The 20200-nt window shown below is 34.1% G+C and overlaps 1 protein-coding gene and 2 pseudogenes across 7 annotated transcripts; all 3 read right to left on the bottom strand.

Annotated features, from left to right (window-relative positions):
• Positions 1 to 133: 133 nt before the first annotated feature.
• Positions 134 to 4737, bottom strand: LOC109008803 (annotated as a pseudogene).
• LOC109008855 (far upstream element-binding protein 2) lies at positions 4391 to 10709 on the bottom strand. 7 transcript variants are annotated; one of them, XM_018989095.2, is made up of 7 exons: positions 10273 to 10709; positions 9734 to 10017; positions 9498 to 9587; positions 9346 to 9417; positions 9133 to 9249; positions 5058 to 6251; positions 4391 to 4722 (listed from the first exon to the last, which is right to left on the bottom strand). In XM_018989095.2, exons 1-6 carry the CDS (start codon positions 10625 to 10627, stop codon positions 5064 to 5066), a joined length of 2106 nt encoding a protein of 701 aa, XP_018844640.1. In that variant the 5' UTR covers positions 10628 to 10709; the 3' UTR covers positions 4391 to 4722; positions 5058 to 5063. The 7 variants fall into 7 exon arrangements, with proteins under 7 accessions (XP_018844640.1, XP_018844638.1, XP_018844639.1 ...); XM_018989093.2 differs by having other exon boundaries at positions 4391 to 4711; XM_018989094.2 differs by having other exon boundaries at positions 4391 to 4701.
• A 2083-nt stretch (positions 10710 to 12792) lies between these two features.
• Positions 12793 to 15443, bottom strand: LOC109008857 (annotated as a pseudogene).
• Between the last annotated feature and the right edge of the window lie 4757 nt (positions 15444 to 20200).

Here is a 20200-nt window from a genome sequence, read left to right as displayed (position 1 = left end):
AATAATAATTCAATTGGACATATTTCTTTTATGTTATAACTTTAATTTAATGATATTTATTATCTAATACTAACACCAAATAGAGTAGATAGTGACTTTATAATCTAATTATAATTAATATAGGGGGGATAGTTGAAAATTATATAATACTAGTCGCAAACCTGCAAAATAACTAAGATATTAAATGAAAAATAATACGTAACTAAGTTAACATAGCTTGAAGCAGTATACCATAAGTAGAACTTTTACAAATGTCAATGTTTGTATTTTAATCTCCAATATGTTGGTTGAACAACTATAGCTCCTATTCCCTTTGCTTTGTTTCTATCCTAGTGATAAGAAATTTCAGTGAAGGACCAAGATATGCATGATAAAAGGCAAAGTGTACTTCACCAGGACCCCACCGAATTCAAACCCACAATAAATTCCCTTCAAACCTCATATGGCGGATGTTGCATGAACAATGATGGTGCAGCTTAAAATGGGGCTTACGCGGATGAAAAACATAAGATAGATTTGTTTTCTAATTAGTAAACATTCTCTTATTGATGATATAGATAGGCATAGCCCAAGTACACGGGACATATACATGAGCAACATCTAAGCATAAGTGTCCAATTATACAAGGAAATCATGGATATTCATGTCATCAAAATCTATTATAATCTACTAATGAAAACAGGGAATTGGGAGATTATTGAGGCTAATCAATCTGTTAATCTACACAAAGTTTTAGTATGTGTGTTGTAGTCACTTGACAGAAGATGATGATATTAAAGCATAAAATTAATCAGCAAAAACCTTAATAAGTTCAACTTTAAAAGCAGTTCTTCCTGATGCAGCACTTAAACGTAATAGCCTGTGAATGTAAATCCTCTGCCTACAATCTCACCAGCACAGAACCAGGCAAAGCATTCTAGACCAAACAGAGCGGCGATGCCAGCATCCTCAACCCTAAGTTCATGTCGGTTCTTTCATAGTTGCTTGAAATAATCAAGCTCCTTCCGGAATGCTTCATGGCGCCCAGGAAAACTTCACCACAAATAAGAAATGATATATTGGCATTCGTATAACTTGAGGGCATAGCCTAATATTATATAAATTTTTCAAACAGAAAAGCACAGCTTCACAAAAGTTTATTACACAGATTTAGGATATTGCTTAAAAAGTAGACTTTCTCCAGCATAAGGTATGGTCCTGCTTCAACAAGGAAAAAGTAACAAAATTCCAAAACACTCCAGTAGCGTGAATGTAGTTACCAATTGTTGCAATAATGCTAAAGATCAAACGAAAATGAATGCATTCCACTATTTTGGAGGACAAGAAAGTCTTATCACTATATGCCAATACCAATAAACCAACTCAAAGATGGTCCGAGCGATGAAGAGAAACTCCATATCACAAATCAGAGTCATTTACACATTCCATACTGAGGAAAGAAGTACAATGAAACTATCAATAAAAGATCAAAGAGAGAGAGGGAGAGAGAGAGAGAACAGCAAACAATACTTGCCAAATCAGATGAAGGCAACAGGATAATGGCATTCACACGCACTATTTCATGCTCTACATCATCTTGCTAAAAGAGACTGCTTGGTCTCATTAACCAGTATTTTTCGCCTCAATCAAGTACTACATCATATCACACTCAGAACAATCGAAGAAGAAGAACTAAGTTTTGGTCAGCCCCTGCAAAAGACATTTTCAGCACCTCAGCATTTACTTCCTGACCAGACTCTTTTCCATTTCTACATTTTATAGAAACCATTTCTTGGTGTCAAAATAATGTATGTGTGGAACAAACATTTCGAACATTACAGAGATCAAACTTTATTTGGGAAAGCTAGACCACATTGAAAGAATCCAAGTTATGATAGCAAATGAAACCAGTTTGGTGATCAAATGGACTTTAGCATTCATGCTTTGATAACCATATTGACAAACTCTGAAGTCTCGATATCAAACTTTACTGGGGAAAGCTAGAATATGAATTTGTATAAAGTGACTGACCTGGCAAGGCGAGTATAAAACAATTGTTTTGACAAAATGTCGCATTTCTCAATGGTTGGTGGCTCTTGAATGTACTGTTTGTTTTGCTCCAATATCTGCTTGTAGTATGCACCTCCATGCTTGGCCACAAACTGTGAAGCCTGAGCAGCCTTAGATTGCAATTGAACCAGCTTGGACGCCAGCAACTCTCCCCTAAGCTAAAAAATTACTACACAAAATGATAAGTTTGGAGAAAAAATTTATAAATTTGTACGAGTAACCCGATAGGTGTATCGATATAACATTAGATTATTATGAAGGAAATCCCAATCAAAATTTGCGACACAATGGACCCCAATGCACCCTAAACACGATTCGGTGTCCGTATGTGATTCAAGCTTCAAGAACCCTAGATTTGCATAAAACGGCAGCAGAAAAAAAACGCAATGAATCGAGCAAGAATGCAATAGGAGAAAATTTGCAGATCGCTTCTGTACTTTGCAACACAGTTCGTCTTCAGAGAGAGAGAGAGAGAGAGTCAGATAAGTTTAAAAATCGTAAATGAAATAATTAAAAATATATCTCCATCAAACAAATGTAATTATAAGTTTTAATTTTTTGTGAAATGTAAGATTTTCATAAAAGTTATTTTATTTGGCTAACGATTCTATGTCAAAATCATTTGGATCAATTAAAAAGACTTTAATTTTTTATTAAGAGAATCAACGATCGAATCTCTTTTCATATATAAAAAAAAATGATTTTATAAGAATTTTCGTATGTAAAAGAATATTTTTTGGATGGATAGACATTTTTGTTTTGGTATTTAATAAATTTTAAGGCTATAATAAGTAAAAAGGTTTATAAAAACTATAATTTTTTTTATATGGATTATTATATTCTCAAACAAGTGTATAAAGTACACCATCTATTTGATTTATAAAATTCAAATTTTAACTTTTCTCTTTCAAATCAAATTATGTTATAAAAATATTTTATCAAATATGTTATCCACAATGACTTTTAAATAAAAAAATTTTAATCGAACAGTTATCTTTTTCTTAAGTAAAGTTGCATTTATTATTTCTCTAAATTTATTGAGTTATGCCAAGGTATACTTAACACCATTTGTTGTAAGGAAAAAGTTACGCCCACCGCTTACCCATCCCGCATGACTTGGCATGATCATGATGCCTTGATAGATTAAAAAATTTAATCTTCTTCAAGAACGAAAAAATAGATTTACCCCACCCTCTCCATTATTTTCTACCACCCTTAGAGCCTTATCCTTCCGTCGCCTCAACCTTCAAGCCTCCATCAACAATGCCAAATCATTCCATCGCCTTCATCCCAAGGCCAAACCCTAAGACCACCAAAGCCTCTTTGGTGGTTGTTAAGTTCTGGTCGGTGGAAGAAATTTTAGTTTGCTGACAAAGATTCTACAGCTACACCTTTGCAACTTCTTGTTCAATTGTTTCAACTTCCGGCCTTCGTCTTTCTAGCAGCTTATTTGGTTGGCTTTTGAATATAGGAATGAAAGATAACTCTATAAATAATTTGAAACTCAAACGTTCACACTGATTGATTAAGCAAGTATTATTTAACATTGAGGCATACAATATTACAAGGTGCTAGCTTTTTATTGCCTAAATTTACAAAGTCAAAGCTACGGCCATTACTACAACCACCGAAAAAGATTATCCCACCAAAAAGGATTAGATGTAGTTCTTGATTATCCCACCAAGGAAGAGGAAAAGAAATCTATCTCTCGAATTAGAAGTTGGACGGAGAAGAGGCAGAAGACGACGCCAGAAATGGATCTCTTTTGCCGTGCGAACTGGATGCCAGTGCCAGACGAAGGTCTAACGGAGGAGCCGAAGGAAATGAGGGGCAGGCTTGTCAGGATTGGGGGGGGGTTGGGGTTTTTCGGATTTTGAATAGGAGTGCAATTATCCCTTGTTTTTTTTTTATTATTATTAAAAAAAATGCCACGTCAAGCAGGAGAACTAGTTGGTGGTTGTAGAACGAACCCTTGTTGTAAATCTCACTTTAATAAAAAATAAACTATTTATTAACATTCTTCACATTATTGGTGGGTGCATCTTCAAGCATGACCGAGAACAATTGTACCCATCACTTAAACGAGAGAGTGGCCATTGGGAAACTCTTCAGGTCGACACCAAATAATCTTTTTTTATAAGTAAAATCTCATCAACTAAAAAACAAAGAGAGAACTAAAACCAACTTACAGTGATGTAATATTATTTATTGTAATGCAAAATAAATAGAAAAAAAAATGCTAGCAAAATTTATGGCATTAGGGAAAGCACTGTTTTACGATTGGTGTTATATCAATATAGAATGTTATAACATTCGTTATTTTGTTCTCTACAGAGGAGCATGATAAGAAGATGAACATTTGTTATTACTATTGTGGGAAAATCTTGAAGAGCTCCCTTTCTCATCCTTGGACATGAGAATAAAGCCAGTGTGCAGTCATCAATCAGCATGCCACAAAAATAAAATTACATAAATGGGCAAAGTCAATCACAGCATCCTTTTTCTTTTCTTTTCTTTTCTTTTTTTTTAATTGGCAAAGGATTCCAAAAGGTTTCACACAAATACACTAGTAATTCAAGAGAAAATGACCTCGATCCGATCCGATGGCTCCAAGTGTGCGAAATTTCGTACCGTCCAGTTTACTCGGCTCCTCTGAGGACCACTACGACACCCCTTGGTATTAGTCATCCACAGCATTTGTCAAAACAAAAAAACAAAAACATGGAGGGAACCAAACCAAGTAGCCGCAACATTCAAAAATACATAACCAAGAATAAAAGCTGGATGAAGGTACTTATAACAAGTAACATTGAAAACCACATGACTACAACTTAAAAGCTGGAAGAATTATTTAGAACAAGCAGAGCATTAATGTCAGAAAAACAAACAGCGTCAAAATCAACAAGTTCCTTACCTTAGATCCATGACTTCGGCAATACAAACCTAACTAAGCCTAACCATAGGGTTACAAAAACCATTCATCAAAGCAACAGAATGACCCAACTTACCAGATATCAACTCTGGGGTGATGTTTTGGCGGCTACACTCTGCTGAGTGGTCTGAGAAGCAGGTGCTGCATCATAAGCCCCACGGGTGTTCCCACCAGTATTTCCATCAGCAGTATAGACCGGAGGCTGTGAGTAAGCACTACCATAGGTGTTGTAAGGTGGTGGTGCCTGTCCATAACCTGGCTGACTAACAGCTGGTGTGCCATACGGTGGAGCCCCATAACCAGGCTGACCAGCTGCAGCACCATAAGTGGATGGTGGAGCACGTTGTGGACCAGAGTCTGGTTGGGCATAACTTGATGGTGGTTGAGATTGGGGATATCCTGACTGCACAGGGGCAGGCTGGCCATAGCCTCCATGGGTGCCAGGTGACTGAGTAGCCTGTCCATAAACTGGGGGATTGGCAAGAGGTTTCTGGGCTTGAGGTGGTCCATAGCCAGGCCCATATCCAGACTGAGCCGGTGGTTGATTTCCATAGCCAGTTTGGGAAGTTGGAGGCATTCCATAACCTGGCTGAGTTGTTCCTTGAGGGGGATAACTTGCAGAACTTGGGCTAGGCTGTCGACCACTAGTGTATCCTGCCTGACCCACAGAAGAAGGCGGTACAGGTGGAGCCTGGGCTGACTCCCCCTGGGACCCATAGGAGGGAGTGTGCCCATCTTGTGTTGGGTTAGTCACATTCCCATAGCCGGATGCAGAGGTGTAACCTTGCTGCTGATCATATGGTGGTGGCTGACCATATCCAGATTGAGGTGGTGCATACCCCCCATAGCCATCTTGAGGATAACCTTGTCCCTGCTGGTTATAGCTTGATGGTGGTGGCTGAGTGTAATTGTAACCAGAATTATCTGCTGGAGCTGCAGGACCACCAGAGGTTTGCTGTTGCTGTGAAGACTGCTGTTGACTGTAATAATCGTAACCACTTCCCTGAGAAGTCTGCTGAGATGGTGCACCAGTTGACTGGTCCCAATTGGAGGGATAACCACCAGATGCAGGTTGAGGAGGATAGCCGGGATAAGAAGGCTGAGACATGTTGTACTGGGGAGATGGTCCAGAATATGCTCCAGGTTGCACATAGCCATAACCTGGTTGTTGCATGGGAGGAGCCCCAGGTGCACCCCAAGCTGTAGGAGGTCGTGCTTGGTAACCTTGCTGAGAATATCCTCCAGCCATTGCTGGATTTCTAACACGATTCTGCAAAAAATTGTTTCCCCAAATAATGATGATGAACTTTTCTGCTAAGCTACACATCAGCCCATAAATTAAAACCACAGGATTTGCATATACTGATGTAAACATAGAATGGAGGAAAGTCCACAAACCAACATAAAATCTTAATGCCTACATGCAAAGATTATTAGATTTCAGAGAGTACTAGGAAGGGGTATAAATGCCTACATACCGTACTGGTTGAGGAGATATTGAGTTACTCCAGCAGAAGCCCACCCTCTCCCTATTTGAAAGTGAATGGGTACCAAAAGGACCACAATACTATGCAAAATTTTACATAAAGCAAACAGATACATACAAACACTATTGCCATGAAGAGGCAACAAGTTCATAGTAAAGAGCAAACCAGAGAGTATCTTTTCATAAGAACCATTGCAATTAATAAACAGAAGCATCAGAAGGCTAACAACGGTGATCTAGAATACCAACATATAGAGCCAAGTAGACATTGACCAAGCAAATAATATCTCCTTAAAAGAGCTTACCAAGTTTTTGTAGAGATAAGTTGCCACCCGTCACTTTAAACAAAAAACACTCGGTAAAATACTATATTCGAGAGAATAAAAAACATCACTAACACTTTCGCGCACTACTTCCATATTGAGGAGAGTACCATATGAGTATGATAGAAATGAGAAGTAAACATAGTAGATAATGAAATCAAAATTTCTCCAGTTTGAGTATACGACATTAAAATAAGATGAACAGGGGAACTGGATGTTCAAATTATTGTTACCAAATGCACTAAGAACATTAAAAGGAACTTTCTCATAGACACAATGAAGGCAGTAATCCTTAAAGTTCCTCATCCTAACAAATAATTCATTCCAATGGCCTTGTATTTCCATCAACGGACTCACAGCTCTCCACAATATATCACTAAATATCATAAATTAAGATTTAGAACCATACCAGAGTGATGCTGGGAGAACACCAACACAGAATTCCATGTTGGTGTCACCAATGGTCCAACAGACACTAACCCTACAATAGTTCCCAATAACACCATCAGTCATAGGTACAGAATCAATAAGCACATATTCGATGGTTGAACAAACCATAATCCCAATAATTATTCCCTTGGAGATATAGGTCAGAAGGATTGTAGAATGGACCAATATAAATCAATGGAATCAAGGAAGTTTCACAAGACCTTAATAACCTAAACAGAAAAACATGTATGATATACCTGCCTCAGAAACCAAGAATCCAATAAATCTTCATAGCACTTAATAATGACAATCGTAAGTCATAACAGACCTTAATAACCTAAACATAAAAACATCAACGAAAGGCCTGCCTCAAAGACCAACTATCCACTAAATGTGCATAGCACTGAGAAATGACAATAATAATCACTCATAAGAGACTAGCACTTCAAACTCTCAAATTTCATCTCTTCCCATCCCTCAAACTCATACATCCACCATCCACCAAAATCAACAGGTACAGTAAAATCTGAATGCATTATAGGATCAATTCAGATATTAGACAATACAAAACACGGCAGGCTCATAGTCTATATATAAGTTCAGAACTCTTATCTATAAGATCCCACTGCATAGTGAGAATCACAAATTATCATGCTACACAGGTCCTAAATAAAAAAAAACTAGTACCCCTACACAATTAAAGAGATCTGTCAACAACAGCAGTTAGTATCTCAGATGCTCAACTCCATTTCCAAAGTTCAGTCTGACACAATAGCCGTCTGCATGCATGCCAACAAGAACAGTAGCCACCATAAAGGAGATCCATAGAAGTCTTGATTATATCCAGATCAATAGTTAGCACAAGCAACAATCTATCTAAGAAGTCCAATAGAGGGAAGAATGGCAATTGATCAACATAGTAAACATATCCAATCCTATTTGAAATTAACCAGATAGCCACAAAGTGGAGATCCTGAAAAAGTCTTGATGATATCCAGCACAATAGTCGGAGTATAATATATGGGATGGAAAGAGAGAATGTAAATATCACCACCTTGTTTCTGAAAGAATGAGTAAAAGGGAAAGAACACAATAGAGTATTGTGGAATAACAATTGGGAAATTAATTGACATAAAACCAAATAGCTAATAGCTAATAACATTATAATCCTTTCTTCAACATGAAGACTCGTAGTTTTAACATGAATTCTTCTTATTTTTTCACATGAATTCCAAGACCTCAGACAATAAAAACGCAGAAACCATTCAAGAAATAGATATTCGAAAGGTAACATTTACAAATGGCATTTTGAGGAAACGAATAAGAATGTCCAAAAAATGGAGAGCCATTAGCCGAGAGAAAAGTGCAGCAGAATTCTGAACACAAAATGCTCGAGAAAGATCACAGGGTGGCACAGTAAATGTGTGTACCAAGAGATGACATAAAAATTAATAGCCAAAAGGAGTTATGTCCCATACTCTCCCAAAATAAAAAAGAATCCTATTAGCCTCATCAAAGGAAATTTGCAGTACCTGGACAAAATATGAATATCCCACCTTACAAGATAATAAAAAGTTACATTTAAAACAATCCAGGTGAGGGGCCTGAAATTGTCACTGTGGTAACAAATGTCTAATAGCACCAACCAACAACACTAATTAAACAAATATAAACACATTAAGAAAAATAAACAAGTCCCTTTTCACATTCAATAATGCAAAAATTGTTCATTCTTTCTTTGTATAAGAAGCAACAAAAGATCCACATCTACAAACACACGTGTATAATAGCTGCAAAGAATGTCTTCTTTTAAGAAAGATTCTGGGTCTCTTCAAAACTTTTACTAAGCGTATAAGAGAAGTAAACAGTCCACAGCCAATAAAAAATTCGCAATCTAACATTAACCAACATACCTCACTGATAACTTCAAAGACTAACTGTTTAGCAGACTCAATTTGCTCGCTGGTCCCATCAATCTGTAGTGTCCTTTCTGTGGACATATCACCAGGGGGAAGATGCAAAGGTATCACCTGGTATAAATTAGGAATTCGATCAGAAAACCAGGTTACCTTGATTGAATCCACAGTTAAAATAAGAGCAAGATAACAGAAATTTTGGAAAAAAACCTGAATTCGAGCTCCTGTCCTGGCCTGCATATTTTTAATTGTTTCTCCTCCCTTACCGATTACTAAACCAACCTGAAACAAGGTGCAGATTACAAAACATCCTTAACCAAGCCAATAAAATAGGCTCACAAATAAAAAAACTTCCGCATTACCTTGTTATTTGGGACTTTCATTACAAATGAGTCAGAACCAGTTTGTCCAGTTATTCTTCGAGAAACTATGCCGGAACCACCTGCTTCAGCCTGGCCCAAACATTGGTCAAAGGGAGAGATAGTAAGTATAATAGCAGTTAGAGAAAAAGCCTGGCCCAAACTTTGGGTTAGGCCTGTGCTGTTTAACATGTACAGAACTAAAATCACAAAAACAACAAATGGGGTAAATTTAGCACCACCTCCGCAAGAACTTCGTTTATCAACTGCTCAGCCTTGGCAATCTGTTCTGGAGTACCCATGAGCTCCACCATCCTAGTCGGAGAATTGGGATCCGCATCCATATCCCGAGTGACTTGGATCTTTGCTCCAGACTGAAGCTGAAGATATTTTATTGTCTCTCCTCCTTTCCCAATAATAACACCAACCCTACCATTTGGAATGTCAATCTTCTTGCTCGAACTCTGGAAGCCATATGAAACCGGTGCCGAGGGAACCGAGTGCAGAGCATGAGATTTTACATCTGAGCAACCACAGTCACACCGGTCTTGCATTTAGATTCAAATAATTATCCATTATGCAAACAAAACCCACAGAGTATCAAGTTATAAATTTGAAACTAGCCAACAAAGAATCTCAATTAGAGCTAAATAATCAATCCATTTCATAAATCAATACTAGAAAGACAAATATTTACGAAAAAATATGTGCAAGTGGAGAACATTAACATCATAACCCGAGAAGCAAAAAATAAATTTCTGAAAGGATTAGAGAGAACCTGGGGGTACGGAGCTGAATCCAGAGTCTAGGGAATCGAATCCAGAAGCGCCATTCTCAATCTTAGGGCGCTTGGCGTCGAGGGCACCAGCGACAGCTGCGGCACCAGAGTTGTTAAAGAGTCTGGCGGCGACCTCCTGAGCGCGCTGCTTTGCAAGGGTTAAACCGTCGACGGGCGGCGGAACGTTGTTGTATGAGGGAGGCGGCGCGTGGCCAGAGTCGGGAGACTGAGGAGCGATCGGAGCGGAGAATCCGGTGGGCCTGCGAGTGCCAGTAGACGGCGCTGTTGGTTCCTCGTACTTACGCTTGTTGGCGTTAGTGTCACTGACGGACGAGTACTGCACTTCGTCTGCCATTGTAAGTGCGAGAGAGATGAGAGAAACCCTAAGCCAAGGAGAGAGAACGGTAGACTATAGAACGCGTGAGGTGATAACACGGGTAGGGTTTATATATATATGTATATGAAAAATGATTTGGTGGTCGCGTATTTTTCTTCTTTCTCTTTTTCATAAATGATTTTTTTTTCTTTTTACTAAAATGAAACAGAAATTATAAAAGCTTTCATATACTTTTTGAATTTACAGTATATTTTTCTCTTTTCTTTTGCAAGAGAATGAAAAAAATGTATTTTTGGTTTTTCGTGTTTTTGTGCCAAAAAAATCAAAATAAATTATTAGACAAATTATTTAAAAAATTCTCTTGAAAAATGATTGAAAAGACATATATTTAATTCTTTTTAAAGAATAATGTGAATCAAAACATGTCAACTCAGTTTTGATAAAAATTAAGTGTATTAGTATTGGATTGATTATTTTATTTTTTAAATTTTGATTAATATATAATTTTTTTATTTTTAGTTAATCATTTAAAATTTGAAGTCTGTATTAAATTAGTCATTACACTCTCTATAATAATAAAATATTATTATTTTTTATTATTTATATTTTTTAATTAATTTTTATTTTATTTTCATAATCTTCAATAACCTTCAATAAATTATATTCATTTTCATTTTCAAAATCTAACAATTTATAATATAATAATCTCATACGTATATAAATGGTAAAATCTCACATCTATAATATAATAATCTTAAAAAATACTTTTAGACTTATAATAGTTCTTTTCATATTTGAAAAGAATAATAGATTTAATGTACATTATATTTTGGATGAAAATAATTTAACTAATTCAATGTTGAGTAAATATAAATGATATTTGTTAAATTTAAAGATGAAAAGATATTTGGATAATCTAATACCAATGCTCTAAATTTTCTAATTTTGTATAATAATTATATTTTATAATATTTATACCATACATCATCTATATAAAACAATATATAATTTTTAAATATATATAGAAATACTTGAATTATTAAAAAAATTTATAAAAATAAATTTATAAATTGACGTAATTTTATATTATAATTATTTGAAAAGTTTTTTTTACTGTACGGTCCGTTGACTTGCTAAAATAGCAGTGATTTCTATCACTCAAAAAAACTTTTTTTATTATTTTAACGAGTTTTGCAACAAATGACAGGCTTATCTATCAATTTGTACATAATAAATTTTACTCTATTTGTATAAACAGGGTGGAAAATGTTAAAAATGTTTCGAAGAATGGGTAGTGACCTATTTTTTAATTTTTTAATATTTTTTTTTAAAAAATCAGATGTTTTTAGTTGATTTGAAATGATGGCTTCCTTAATATTGTTTCTCCCTCCTCACTATTCCACTCCCCATAAAACTATTGCACAATTTTGAGAGAATGGCTCTGTAGATTGAATTGTAATCATCTTTCTTGCACCATTACACTTTTTTTTTTTTTATATTTTTATCTTTTTCTTTACCAAATATATGATATATGAATGATAAATAAATAAATAAAATTAATTAATTTAATAAGAATAAAATATAAATCATAAAAAAAATTTTAAAAAAAATAAAATATATGTGATATATGATGTAAGATGATGTGTAGCAAAGCCATCTATCATATATGACCATTTTATTCCATTTCGTGTTAAGAATAGTAGCAGACAGCTAGCAGTTACTGAATGCTTGCACGAGTATACACGGCTGACGAAAAATTCATCCACCTCTAAGTTGATATAGGAAAAAGAAAAGTTATAGGAAGGTAAATGATCTACCCTTTATTTTTTAGAGTAATATTTAGATACAATATAGATTGTACCGCATACTCTTTTCAAAAAATAGTAAATTTATTATTAAAAAATTAATTTTTTTCATGTACATTATATATTTATTCATTTTATTTAAAAAGAATGTGCAGTACTTGTGCATTTTATAACTGTAAATATCATTTCTCTTTTTTTTTTATTATATCTCCTAGGGGTTAGATGAAATGGTAAAAACTTTGGTCTTGATGGTACGCTCCTTCCGGGTCTAAAGTTCAAATCATTCGGGGTGCAAATCATTTCTAGCGATCATTGGATTGGAGGAATTTTCTCTTGAATTACTCGATGTGTACTTGCGATAAACTTCTTGGCGAGTGTCTATGCACTTCCGAGATTAGTCGAAACTTTGTGAACATCGATTAAAAACAAAATCGACCCTTTTTTTTTAATAAGTAAAGGTAAAAGAAACGACTGGTGACACCCCAGTCTCTTAATTCATAAGTACATAACATGTAAAATATAACTTCTCCCTTTGCATGGAGCTTAGCCAGGGCATGCATAACCACAGATTCACTTCTTGTTGTCAAAAGGATGCAGTAAAGATACCTGGAAATGTGAATGCCCTCACTTGGTCCACCAATGGTAAAAATTCTTGCGCCTGCTGATTTTCTTCTGCAGCTGGAGAATTCCATAGAGTAAAGCCTCAGCAGTGGGAGGGCAACCAGGAACATAGATGTCAACAGGGACAATCCTGTCACAACCTCGAACAACAGAGTACGAGTAGTGATAGTATCCACCACCATTTGCACAGCTTCCCATGAAGATGACCCACCGAGGCTCAGGCATTTGATCATAAACCCTGAAACAAAAATTCAGTATGAAACTCAAAGGTAAGCTTGGTACTGTTTGATAGAAGTTGTAACATATTCCGCACCAAGCATGGAGTATCAGCATTAAACAAATGTATACGGACATATCAAACAATGAAATCATGTTGCTTGTTATAAAGCTTAGGAAAAAAAAAAAGCATGTGTTGATCATGTGGCCGTAATTAAACCAACTCAGTAGCTCCTCTAGACTTGCCACCCTAAAAGCTTGCAAATTGTTATTTAAGCTGCATCACCAAATCCCATTTTAGGCTCATAACTCTCAAACGACTCAAGTTTGGTCCAAGTTATCACTTATTTTCTCAAGCACCCGAGTTTAAGTAAGGCTCTTTTTTTTATAAGTAACAAAATTCTATTAAAACAAGGAGTTTTAGCAAGGCTTTTTGCTTCATAATTTGCTTAGGCAAATGTATCAAAATGTTACCCACATAGTCATGAACTGCCCAAGCATGTTTTCTTGTCCAAGTTCATTCACCAGACTGAACGAGCCAATTTGACAATTAGGTTAAGAGCTTTAGTAAATAAAAGCATGTTTGGGCAACTAAAAACCTTGCCTGTCAAACACTTGTTTGGCAGTTACAATTTTAGCACCACATCCTCAAAAAACATAGACCCAATGAGGCCAGTTATTGCAGCAATAGGAATCTTAATACACAGAATTGCTCGGCTATGCTTCAGAACAAGCCCACACAAGGCAGAGACAAGATCCACCAACCTTAAATAGTTAAACATCAAAGACATTTTGTAAATAGTTAAACATCAAAGACATTTTGTACAGAAAATGGTCATGTCATACACATTCCAACTTGCTCGTTTAATAATTAATATTGTTATAGAAAGGGTAGTTTTATTAAACCACTGCTTCAATATATAGATATTTCTAAACCCTTCACATAGTAGTCCTTAAAATTCATAATGATAAAGTTTCTGTTTGGGCAATTCATATCACCCCCTACCTGATATCAAATATGATTCACAACCAGGTTATGAAGTTCTTTCAACGGCGAAGGCAGCATGGTGGCTATTGAGCCCCCACCATATCTTTGTTGTACCTTTTAGAGAGCATATATATAGTTTGCCGACCTTCTGAACCATATGCAGCATAACCAATTACTCTCACCATTCTTCGCAATATGTAGTAGTCATACCAAATATCCTGCTCAGCTATTGAAAAAAAAAAGATGTGTGACGGGCATGATCATATAAATTTGGGAATGGCTACTTTGAGGGAGCCGACCTCCTTTACAAGGTGTTTAGTCAAGGAGAGCCACCACTCCCATCCCTCTGTCTTTCACACATCAATCCCCGTAACACCAGTTGACCGGCGATATAAATGCTAGCGAAGATGGTAATCGCAATGGCGAACAGTTGCTAGAAATTAATGCGAGTCCTCGAAAATCCAATTCTAGACATTAATCAGATCCTCTTCACTTACCGGTTCTCGAGTGTAAAATAATTTCAACGCTTCAAATGCATTCACCTAAACGAATCTAGCAACTACGAAAACATAGTATCCTATTAGAATATATTAATGGAAAAAAAAATGAAAGCAAAACCACCTAAGATCCCACACATCTTATTTTCTCGGCTACCAAACAGAAAACTGAGCAAAAGAATTGGAAATCCAAAAAAAAAAAACGTACTTGCGAAGAGCGGGGGCCATCTTGTTGGTGAGAGTACCGGCGACGATCATGCATTCGGTCTGACGAGGGCTGGGGCGGAAGATGATGCCGAAGCGGTCGAGATCGTAGCGGGAGGCGCCGGTGTGCATCATTTCGACGGCGCAGCAGGCGAGGCCAAAGGTCAAAGGCCAGATAGAGCTACGGGGGCCCAGTTCGCGAGATTGTCCACCTTGGAGATGACGAACTCGGCTGTCTTGGAGAGGCCAACGAGAGATGGAGAGGCGGAGGGGGTGGAGCCCTCGCATAAGGAGCGGGGCTGGAGCCGGAGCCGGAGCCGGAGCTGGAAGAGAGGGAAGGGAGGGTGGTATGGAGAGACAGAGCACGCTGAGCCGAAAGCGAGAGTGGGAGACGCGTTGAGGTTCGGGTCAGGAGAGCCATTGCAGTAACTCAGAGAGAGGGAGAGAGAGAGAGAGAGGAGATGTTCGAGAGTGGCAGCTAGTCTGCCTGCGTTGCCGGCAGGGACGGCTCAATACAAATTGAGGTCAAGGGGAATTTAAGTGAGTTGTTGGTAATTATAATATAATAAAATATAAATTATTATATGAAATATTTTTAAACTTTACAATAAAATGAGATTTTATTTAAAATTTTTAAATATAATTTTTGTAAATATATATTTATAACAATTTAAAATGAAGTCTCAATGTAAATTTTGTACTTCAATTTAGTAAGATTTTAAAAAAATTATTTAAAATATAAATAATTCATTGTATTACTTATATAAAAAAAATTAATTGTATTAAATGTTAAATTTAATATTACAAGACCTTGCACACATTGAAAATTATAAAAGTTATTTAAAATTTTATTTAATGAAATAGTTTTTATTTTTATTTTTAAATTAAAAAATATATATTTATATTTTTGGAAGCTTTAGGGTGGGGCTTTAGGCAATGGCCTCAATGGCCTTACTATTGAGCCGGCCCTGGTTGGCGGTGTAGTCGAGGTTTTAAACATGGAACCGTACGTACGTACTTTATTCCGTACGATCAAGACGTTCGGAAAATGCGTTTACTCATTTGTCTGTCTCTTTCTGGTGGGGTCGTAAGAGGACCAATGGTGGACTAGTTATATTTTAGTCATAATTTAATTAGATTATATAAAAATTTATTATAATAGATTTAACAAAACTATAATATTTTTAATTTTAATAATTTTTATTAGTCAAATTTGTTGAATTCAAGTGTTGGCCTAAATATTATTTAGGCATAAAAAATTTCTTCTCTCACGTGGTATTCATTTTATGCGAACTCACAATTTCAAAAAATTCATATTGGTCTCAAAATTATAAAGTGTTTAAATTTCAAACTCAATTACAGGAGATGGCAAGTCTCCATCAGTCATTATTTCAATGACGTTACATCATCTTACTGAAATGCTTCAAGTTTTAATTCTACAATATTATTATTAATTAATGTCAATTTTTTCTTTTAATATCTAATATCAACATTAGAAAATTAATATAGACTTTTTTAATAATGAATAAATATTCAAATTACAATTAGAATTAAGATAAAGAAAAATGTCAAAATCAATATTTTAATATAATAGTGATAAATTTAGAGAGTCTATTATTTAGTATTATTGAAAAGTGACTAACTAAATTTATAAAAATAAATTATCTAGCTAAATTTTGGCTAGAACTTATTGAGTCGATTACTAATGCTCAAATTCTAAATTATGCCTTCAATCCCATTTGAACCCCTTTTTGCCAACGGGCAACGGCGCACTAGCATTCAATTATGCATATGTCTATATATCTATATATTCGCATAATATTACATTAAATTGAATTATATTAAATTATGCATATTCAGAAATCTGCATAGTTATTAACAGTATTTTTATAAATTTAAAGATGCATTATTTACTCTCTAAATTTTATTTTATTACTTTTTTTCTCTCCCCTCTCCCTCTCTCTCCATGTAACATACGGATCCCCATATTAGGGCATTAAAATAGTTTTTAGTCTAATTATTATTCATTTATTAAACATTTTTTTATTATTTATCAAATAGGATTAGTATTATTTAACTCATCATTATAATTTTTTTAAATTTTAATATAAAATATCAAAATAATTTAATTTTTCAAATATCAAAATAATATTAATATTAAAAAATAATAATATTCTAATAATATTTTATCATCTTAACTCAACTCAACATTCAAATGCAGTGATATTAATCAGATAAATTCTCTCAAATTCCCAATACCAATCAAACAACCATATCTCCATTCAGAACCCATTATACAGACAATCCGTATCAATCACAACCTCTTCAAGTCCCTTCCTATTTACGGATTAATCATCAAACTCTATCAAATGCTATTTTTAGCAGCCATTGTTCGACCCTAACACAATCACGTCGTCTATATATATTCAACCATTGCTCTGCAAATTCAACAGCACGACACCATAGCCTACCTCCCTCAACCCAAGTGTATCTCATACATAGAGAAAAAATAAATCAAAACTTTCCTTTCACAGCATACCTTTTCCCCATAGCCCCACCCTAGTCTTACCCTTCACCATCGTTTTCCGTAGCACCGCCGTAACTGCCAGCTGCCAGAGACATCACCACGTTCAGCCTGCTCTCTTGATAAAACCCTCTCTCAATTCCTTTTTGGTTCCTATCACTTTTCTATCTCAGAATCGCAGCACCGCTTGTACTCCATCTGCTCGTTTCCTTCTATTTTATGTGTAGCCCCGATTTGAATCTAGCAAATTTTTTTCTCTCTCGATTTCTCCAATTTGCCGCTCTCTCAGTCACCCTTCCTATTAAAAAATATTTTTTTAATCACAAAGTAGAATAAAAAATAATATTTATTATACTTCGTGATTAAGAAAGTATTTTTTAATAATTTTTTTTTACTTTCTGAATAAGAAAATATTTTTTAATAATATTTTAAATTTATTTTATTTTTTAAAAATATTTAAAAAGTGTAAAAAAATCGATATAAAAAATCAATTAAAAAAATACAAATAGAAAATTATATGCTAAATCCAGCGAGAGCCCCCAGCGGGAGCTGTAGCATGATCATTTTAAATATATTTTTTTAAATCATAATATTATTAAAAAATACTTTTTTAATCATGAAGTAAAATAAAAAATTATAAAAAAATATTTTTTATAAATTTTTATTTTACTTCGTGATTAAGAAAATATTTTTTAATATATATTTTTTTACTTTTTAATTAAGAAAATATTTTCTTAATTATGTTTTAAACTTATGTTATTTTTTTAAAATATTTTAAAATATTAAAAGATTTATATAAAAAATTACTTAAATAAAATACATATAAAATAATATTACACCCCTGCGAGAGCTCCCCGCGAGAGCCCCCAGCGGGGTGGGGCTGTAGCATTACCCATAACTTATTTATTTTATCAATTTCAGCATAGAGATGGTCTTTTCTTCTTCCAATAAAGTAAACTTTTTTTTTTTTTTTAATATTAAGATCAGCTAGTTGAATTGATTTCTTTATGAATAATAATAAATTGAATATTAAAAAAAAATTATGTAAAGTTCATTTAAATTAAAATTAAAATGTGTTTAGATGATAAGATGAGTTTAATACTTTTTATAAAAAATTTAAAAATATTATGAATATCACGTATAAAAATATTTTAAATTGAAAAAGGTCGTGGGTTCCACATATAAAAAAGTTTTGAATTAGAATGAATTAGTAATTTAAATATTAGATTGAATTTAATTGAAGCAAACTGAATTTGAAAACTAAGCGCAACCTTACTTCAAGGTATGTGTAGATCGCTTTTAAATCATTGTGACATTACCATATTGCCCTTCTAAATTGAAAGCATGTGATTTCCTTTATGTGGGGTTCTACTTCACGTAAACTTGTTGAAATTGGACTCTGTTTTATTTTATGAATGACACATTTTTTTACTAAAGTTAAAACTATCTTATCAATTATTAAATAAAATTAGATTATATTAATAGTTTACAAGAATTTTTAAGTTTAGTCAGGAATCTATTAGTTATAGAATTAGATAGCGTATATTATAATTTTTAAATAAAATTAATAATTATTAGATTTAGTATGGCAGAATAATTGTTAAATTGTTCTCCATTGTGAGAATAAATTTTATGGTACTTCGTATAGGTCACGAGTCATGAAGCAAAAATTTGAAAACGGCACTACGAAATAAGTAGTTTGATCATAAATTAAGATTATCATATGTTAGTTAGTTATATATATATTATTATTATTAAAGCCAGTTATTTCGAAGCTAGTATTTACATATCACGTATATCATAATATTTGCAAGCACGTCATTCATCATGTTTCATTCCACGTATCACGTATAGTTATGTAAGTTATCTTAAGTTCAAGTGTAAGATAAGATCAGATCAATTAATTATATGGTCATTCAGATGCATGGTACCAATGTGATTTCAGGGTGGGTGTGCAAGCTACGGACTTAAGGATAGTCCACTGTATTATGCCAGAGTACTGCATAGTCAACTTTCTTTGCTGCAGCAAGGGAAGTTAGTGCACAACCTTGCACACATTGGTTTAAGTGTATTGGTCAGCCAGATAAATCAGGACAGTCAATTAATTCAAATAAATATGTCATATGCATAGCATAAGCATCAATATGAATTATCATGATTTTAAGTTCTCAGCATAAATTCTTTATGAAAAATCTTATTTTAAGTATGTTTACATTATAATGGATTTTTACTGAGTCATCGACTCATTTTATTTTCTTTTATGTTTTTAAACCATCCCAAATAAGCATGATGATGAGAATGAGCATGCGGGCCAAGTTTAGATGGAGCAATTGATTAAATTCTAGACTTTACAGAATAAAGTATTTTTTATGACAAATTTTATTCAGTTTATTTTATTTAATATTGTTCGAAGACATGTTTTTATTAAATAAATCTTTTTATGAAATAAATGTAAATTTTTATTTTATTAGAAAAAAGAGATATCTTGCCGGGATATTTTTATGAAAACACGTAACATCTATAACCTAAGGGAAGTGGGTGTTACACTCTCTCTCTTCACCAACTGATAGAATTTTAGAAAAAAAAACTATAGTGAATGTGCTAAATGATAGAATTTGCAGAAGTGCTAATTATAAAATATATATATATATAAAAAAAAAAGGAAAAAATAAATAATAATAATAATTTATTATTATTTAGCTCAAATATGCATAATCCAATGTGTGAGTTTTTTTT

The sequence above is a fragment of the Juglans regia genome, chromosome 15 (genome assembly GCF_001411555.2).
Source record: "Juglans regia cultivar Chandler chromosome 15, Walnut 2.0, whole genome shotgun sequence".
Taxonomy (NCBI): Eukaryota; Viridiplantae; Streptophyta; class Magnoliopsida; order Fagales; family Juglandaceae; genus Juglans; species Juglans regia.
This window is presented reverse-complemented; position numbering and strand designations above follow the sequence as displayed.

Bases quoted from the DNA above. Each gene is read 5' to 3' on its own strand.
- LOC109008855 (XM_018989095.2), bottom strand. From the start codon at position 10,627: ATGGCAGACGAAGTGCAGTACTCGTCCGTCAGTGACACTAACGCCAAC. The intron at 10,018-10,272 runs GTTCTCTCTAAT...GTGGTTGCTCAG, and splicing joins ATTCAGCTCCGTACCCCCAG to ATGTAAAATCTCATGCTCTG. The intron at 9,588-9,733 runs GTGCTAAATTTA...TGTTTGGGCCAG, and splicing joins ACGAAGTTCTTGCGGAGGTG to GCTGAAGCAGGTGGTTCCGG.